General features: G+C 47.2%; 1 protein-coding gene across 3 annotated transcripts in view; it reads left to right on the forward strand.

Moving 5' to 3' along the window:
* Positions 1-6,922, forward strand: part of DEPTOR (DEP domain containing MTOR interacting protein) — a 164,591-nt gene extending 157,669 nt beyond the window's left edge. For 2 of the 3 annotated variants that reach the window (XM_043879311.1, XM_043879308.1), the window contains one exon: positions 2,048-6,922. In XM_043879311.1, the coding sequence (XP_043735246.1) occupies positions 2,048-2,176 (129 nt within the window). In that variant the 3' untranslated portion in view covers positions 2,177-6,922. Of the gene's footprint in view, positions 1-1,477; positions 1,927-2,047 lie in introns of those variants that run through there. The other variant, XM_043879310.1, reaches the window with a different exon arrangement.
* Positions 6,923-7,234: the final 312 nt, after the last annotated feature.

Below are 7,234 nucleotides of genomic sequence, written 5' to 3' on the forward strand. Positions count from 1 at the left end.
CTCCTCCTGCCCTCAATCCCTCCCAGCATCAGGGTCTTTTCCAATGAGTCGGCTCTTTGAATCACGTGACCAAAGTATCAGAAATTCAGCTTCAACATCAGTCCTTCCAATGAACACCCATTAATGATTTCCTTTAGGATGCACTGGTTGGATCTCCTTGCAGTCCAAGGGACTCTCAAGAGTCTTCTCCAACACCACAGTTCCAAAGCATCAATTCTTCGGTGCTCAGCTTTCTTTATAGTCCAACCCTCACATCCATACATGACTACTGGAAAAACCATAGCTTTGACCAGATGGACCTTGGTCAGCAAAGTGATGTCTCTGCTTTTTAATATGCTGTCTAGATTTGTCATAGCTTTTCTTCCAAGAAGCAAGCATCTACATTACAATAGCACTAAATTGTCCTGCAAATTAGTCGTAGTTTGCTTCGGGTTGCACTCTGACCTGCTCACGTGACTGTGATTCTGACTTCAACCATGGTTGAGAACTGCTGATTCTGTACAAGATGTGCTTTGGGGGGAAAAAAAAGTGCCCTGAATTCACGAGACAGGTTTGTGGAAATGGGAATGGAGAAACAGCAATTATTCTTGTTTAGAACAACACTGTAGTTTGTAAATTGAGTGGAGGATACAGAGGTTTATGACAACAGCCCGTGTCTATTGAGTAAATAAACACTGTTCTTGCCACTCTGTACATTCCATTTGGTTTTACATATGACCTTGAAAAAAAGATATTTTTAAAGGAAAAGAAGTTAATTGGAGCCACTATTGGTATAGGGGCTTGATATTTGCAAAGCAATTTTAAATTCATTCATTTGAACCTGTGAAGATAAAAGTGTTTTTGCCCAACTCTGTCTTATAAATGATGTCTCTGAGGCCTAGAGGAGGACAGATGACTTTATTAAGATCATCCAGAAAAGGAAGCTAGGACTTAAATCCATATTGCTGGATTCCAGATCCTGTGTCTTTTCCGCAGATTCACAGCTGCTCTTTTAATATGTCCCAAGTTGACTTATCTAAGTAATAGGTATAGGTATCTTTAGACTTACCAATACAGTATTTTACATGTTGTATTTCATATTTACATTTAAGATATGAATAGAACTTATATTATTTATTTATATTTCATATTTGTTAGCTTTGTTAATACAGTGTTTGAGTTTCTGTTGATCCTACCCACTCAGAAAACAATAAAAGGAAATTGTGATTTTCAGGTGTTTTAGTATTTTCACACTCTTCGTGTCATCAACACTAACATAATTTATTAATAAATAATTGAGAGCAGGTGTGCACTGGAATGAAGCTCACCTGCAGGAGATATGAGTTCAGTCCCCGGGTTGGGAAGACCCCCTGGAGGAGGGCATGGCAACCCACTCCAGTGTTCTTGCCTGGAGACTCCCATGGGCAGAGGGGCCTGGCGGGCTGCAGCCCATGGGGTCACAGAGAGGTGGAAATAACTGTCCGACTTTCACTTTCAGCTTCCGCTTAACCAGTTCTGACGAATCCTCGTTTTTCGCTTCTGGCGAAAATTAGGCGTGATTGCTGCTGCTGCTAAGTCGCTCAGTCGTGTCCGACTCTGTGTGACCCCGTGGACTGCGCCCACCAGGCTCCTCCGTCCATGGGACTCTCCAGGCAAGGACACTGGAGTGGTTGCCGTTTCCTCCTGCAGGGGTCTTGCCGACGCAGGGATGGAAGCCCAGTCTCCTGTGGTTCCCGCCTGGCGGGCAGGTTCTTTACCACTAGCGGCGCTTGGGAGGCCCCGTGCGCGGTCGTGTGTGTCTGTTCGTCCAGTCTCCAGTGTAGCCCCCACCCCCTGCCCCTGGGAACCGTGTCTGTCTTCTGCGTCTGTGACTCTGCCTCTGCGTTGGAGATGCGTTCCTCTGCACCCTTTTAGGTCTCACGCGCGGGCGCCCCGGACCCTGCCTGCCTCTCCCGCCTGGCCTGCTTCTCGCCGTGTGAGTCTCCGGGCGTCCGCGCTGCGGGAAGGGAAGCGCAGCGCGCTCGCCGGGGCCACCACGCACTCAGGCGGTGCTCTGTCTGTCCTGCAGGTCTGTCAGTTCGTCGTCTCCGTGAACGGGCTGAACGTGCTGCACGTCGACTACCGCACGGTGAGCAACCTGATTCTGACGGGGCCGCGGACCATCGTCATGGAGGTCATGGAGGAACTGGAGTGCTGAGCGCGCCCGGGCCGGGCGGGCAGGGGCCCCGGGCGCGCGACGGCCGGCGCGGGCTGGCGGCGGAGCGCGGACCTTCGCCTAACCCTGACCCTAACCGCGCACCTTCGCTCCGCCCGCCGGCACACGTCTTCATTCGCGTTCCCTGCAGACTCCCTGCTGAATGTGGGAGGACCAGGCAGTACGTCTCTAAACAAGAAAAAAGTTAAAGACAACTTCTGTCGCTGCAGAAAAAGTTTGAGACGTAGAATTTTTTTTTTCCCGCATAGTTGCATTGCCTTCTCAGCTTCCATCTATAGTTCTCATCCATTGATTTTGGTCTTGGTTCACAAAAAGTTGTTGAGATGCTTCTCTCGCCAAAACAGCAACGTGCTAAAATCGCCCTCGTGGGAATCAGTACGGTAGTTTTTCTAGACTTTAAGTAGTACTCTCACCAAAACGAGCATGGATCTGTTGATTAGAGGATCTCAATTTCACTGAATTTCAAATTAAAGCAACATCCAAAGGAATAGTACTTGTTAGCTGGCATTTTGAAGGTTCTGAAGCATTTTTTTTACTTTTTCTTAATTCCTGCCTTTAGTATCAACTTCTAACTTAATGTGTGTTTTCAATTATGGCAGTGGTCAAAGAGCAAAAATATTGTGATGACGTGGGTGGGATAGAAAGAGAGATAATTACTTAAAACTGTATGTGCTGTTTTCTCTTTCTGAGCCTGAATCGTTCTGTCAATCAGCAACAGCAGCTTTCTAGAAATAATTCTGAATATGTTGAATATCAAAACAGACAAGTTTGTATGTACATATATAATTCAAAATCATGCCTCTGGCAAGATTTCACTCTGAAGCTGTCCCTTGTGAAGTGCAGTATCCTAGAACTTGGCCCATATGTGATAAAACTTGAAACTGCATTGCCTGATTGGCCTGAATTTTCACTAGCCTTCTAGTGTGACACATTCTAAGGACATGACATGCTGCTCATTTGATGGGATTGCTTTTCACCAAAAGCACCTTCTTGTGTTGTAACTTTCTCGCCCACTTGTACATATGCATGTTTCTTTTTTTTTTTTTTTTTGGTCTTGAAGACAATGCATTTTGGAGCTTGGTGTATAGAGGAAGTTTTTCAGAGTGCCAAATTAAGGAGTCAGGGAGTGCTCAATTCCTTTTATTTTCATATAACACTTTCTAAATGACAAGGCTACTTTCTTATCACGTAGTAACAAAATATGAATGTTGTGCCTCAGCCTTTGTTAGTGATGGGTTGTAACGTGGTGGTGCTGGTGGAGTGGACACGCCGTGCTGAAGGTGTCAGACGTCTGTGTTTCTGGTAGCCCAGCTCTTCTCGTCTGTAGCCTTAGGCCGAGAGCAGGGTTTTGCAGTAATGTAGGATGCTGGCGTGAGTCCTGTTGGCCGGCCTTGGGAAGCCCTGCCGTGCGTTTATACATGTGCCAGGCACTGTGCTCTCTCTTCATCCTCATCATGACCCGCGAGGCAGCTGGAATCGCCCTCATGTTTCGGATTGGAAGCTCAGTCTGAGCGAGTTTAGGAGTGGTCTCTAAGCCCCCACAGTGGCAGGAACTCCTGGTTACAGACGCTGGATTCAGACACGCTCGGTCTTGTGGGGACGCCCTGTCCCCCCAGCCCGTCCCCCCTGGAGACCGTCCGTGACGCCTTCTTCTGGCCCCTTGCCGCACTCACACTGTGCCCGGGCGGCCAGCGGCGGCGTCATCTCCGTGTTACCGCTGAGGAGACGGGCTCATCAAGGCCGGACTCTTAACAGTAAGTGGGAGGCATTAACCATCAGGCTTTCTTTAAAAGGTCGTCCTAAATGCCTTCTGGGCCTGGGTGTTCACGGGTGCCTCGAGAAGAAGGCAGGCCTCCGGGAATGGCATCCTCTCGCCTGCTGCTGCTCCTTGTCTCCCATCCTGATGACTGTTGGGACGCTGGCACATCTCCACGTCCCTTCAGCCAGCCTAAGCAGCAGAGAAGAGTTTTCCTTGATTCAGAGGGTGGCGTTGATGTCTTTGCTCAGATGAAGACCTGGGTGAAGGAAGGGGTACTAAGGTGAAGGGAGGGAAGCCTTTGGCTCCCACCACCCTGAGCTTAAAGCCCAGACGCCAGCGAGTTCTGCTTCAGGAGCGCGTCCCCTGAGCTGTGGTCCCAGCCCACACTGTATCCTCACCCTGTGAACGCTCCTCGCCCAGAGGACCCTGTTGCGCTTTCTCCAGCTTTTGCACACATGGCTTTTCCTCCCTGGAATGTTCTTTCTCTGTCTTTGCCTGGAACAGTCTGTCTTATGAACTCCCCTGAGGTGTTGTCTTAGACATTCCCTCTGAGAAATCTTTGCCAGCAGCCTGGTTCTGGGATGGATGCCCTTCTTGAATTCCCAGGGACCCCTATACACCAGCCTCCTGTGATCCCAGCACTGCTGACATTTCCTAGGAAATGGTCCCGTTCCTCGTCTGTCTCCCTGAGTTCTTTCTAAGCGTCTGCAGGCCGGGACTGAGTCCTGCTCCCCAGGTGTTGCCTTCGCCTAACACGTTTCCTGACACAGAGCAGGCTGTCAGCTCTCCCCTGCTGTCTGAGCAGGCAACCCACAGCGTAGCTTCTGACGCTGCTGATTCGCTTGGGAGCCTGTGGTTGGTGTTTTGGGCAGAGCTGTGCTCGGGGACCGACCGCAGCCTGACGTCCTGGCTGAGTTCACACGCGCATCTGAGGTCAGAGAGGCCGATGCTCAGGGCTGGCTGACTCTGTCTGGCTGTGGCCTGGGGCTGTGGCTGAGACTCCTCCGATGGATTCACTAGGTCTTTCCCCATAGCTGACCCAGTCTTCCTCGTTGGGTCTCATGAGATCAAAGAGAGGAAGCATAGAAACTGCAGACCCTTCTGTGGACATGCTCGGAGGTCACACAGTGTCCCTTCCATAGCCTTTTCTTGGCCAGTGCAAGTCACAAAGCTGGCCCAGAACCAAGAGGTCAGAAAGCAGACTCCCCCTTGTGATGGGAGGAGCTGCCAAGAGTCTGGCTGTTTTTAATCCACCCAGAGACAATAACTACTTTTTGAATAAAGGCCTAAGGAGTTACCTAGTTGTTGAAAGACTTCAGCACTCAGATGTCAATAACTGACCACCCGCTGGGTAGAAGTGCAACAGTTGTGAACAAAGGCCCACGCCCAGTGAACACTGAAGAGTCAGGAAATCCTAAGACCATAGTGCGGCGTGGAGCTACATGGAGCTACGCAGAGCTCGGGTTCACCCTTCGTGTTTCGCTGAGGCGTGGAGCCGTCTTGTTGGGCGGGCCTGGGTCCAGCACCTCCCTCCCCACAGTCCCTCAGTGTGGCCCCCCGCCGTGGAGGGCGGGGTGGGGATGACATGCGGTTGCGCCCTGTACCCCTGAAGGTGAAGGATACGTACTTTTAACTCAGGCCTTGAGTTGTTAAATCATAGCATATTAAAAAGTAAATATTTTGTATGGTATTTTGACAGTTGAACTGCTTTAAAATTTAGGAACTCCATTCCTAAACAGAACACCAAGAATTATTCTGAATTAGCAGGAAGCAGGATTTCAAAGAACTTTTGTGTCCTATGTGTGTGTGTGTCTGCGTTTTGGGGAATTGTGTGTGAGAATTGAGATCGCTCATGGAGAATCTCTGCAATGACGTAGTTTGTCCCCAGAGAAGACACGCGTGGTTTTCCAGCTGGCTGCGTGTTAGTGATGGAGACAGAACCCGCTTTACGTCAAGTCATTAGCATAAGATGTGCAGTCAGCGCTGATTCGAAAGCCATGTTGGTTGATTCTGCTGTAGAGAGAAAATTCAGCCTCCCTTTGGGTTGGTTCTGCTATCTGCTGTTCTCTTATTAATCTCTGTCAGATAATGATATGAACTGATACATTTCTGGTTGAGAAATGGTGGGTAACATGAAGAAGAGATCCATGTTTGAGTAGATTAGGTACGACCAGCTTCACACTACCTTATAAAAGGTGAATGCGTTGGAGCAGTAACAATTAACAGTCTAGAAATCACTGCTCTCAGTCCAGAATGGAGCCTCACTTTTCCAAATACTCATTCCTTTCAGATATGTCATGAAAATAATCTGCTTTCAAGATCTGTTTGGATAATGTTAAGTATTCTCTCCTGTTGAATATTAATCGTGTTTCATTTTGATGTTCCATGATCAGAATAGCCCAAGATCATTTCAGTTTTGCAAATTGGTTGGAGTCTATTGGTGTCATTGACCATGGTTTTACTCATTCAAAGAAGAATTTCAGGTATAATATGTTTTTCCTCAGCTCAATACCAAGAGGACAAATCTACCATGTACCAAAAGGAAGTTCATAATCAAAGTCACTATATGGTATTGTCAAATGCATTAATATATGTACTTAATATATGTTTATTTTTAAATTAGGTTGAAATTTATTTTCTGTTTCTTAAAAGTTATAGCAAAATAATTAAAATTATAACAATAGACAGTATAGCATGAAATAAATGTTAAATTTTTAAAACAATGCCTTTAGGATTTCAGCTTTTCTTTTCTTTAGAACAAATTAACCATTTTTTTATCCTAAGAAAGAGTTGCATTGTAAAGCTGATCTACAGCTAATTTATCAGAGAAAACATGTGGGGCTGGTATCTAATTCTCTAATGTAACCAAAAGTGCCATTTGTAGAACTACTTAATGATGGATGTTTTCTGAAGCTCTTTTGCCTGGGGAAAAAAGAAAAGTGCATTAAAAAGTTTTTTTCTCTACTGTATTTGATTTGAAATCATTTTCTCCCTACACAGTTATTGATGAGTGTTGCAAAGAGCTGAGTCATTTGAAAAGACCTTGATGCTGGGAAAGATTGAGGGCAGGAGGAGAAGGGGACGACAGAGGATGAGATAGTTGGATGGCATCACCAACTCAATGGACATGGGTTTGGGTGGACTCCGGGAGTTGGTGATGGACAGGGAGGCCTGGCGTGCTGCGGTTCATGGGGTCGCAAAGAGTTGGACACGACTGAGCGACTGAACTGACTGATGGAATAGTCTATATGGGAAAATGCTATGTGGTTGCCATTTTGAAA

This window comes from Cervus elaphus, chromosome 21, assembly GCF_910594005.1.
Source record: "Cervus elaphus chromosome 21, mCerEla1.1, whole genome shotgun sequence".
Classification (NCBI taxonomy): domain Eukaryota; kingdom Metazoa; phylum Chordata; class Mammalia; order Artiodactyla; family Cervidae; genus Cervus; species Cervus elaphus.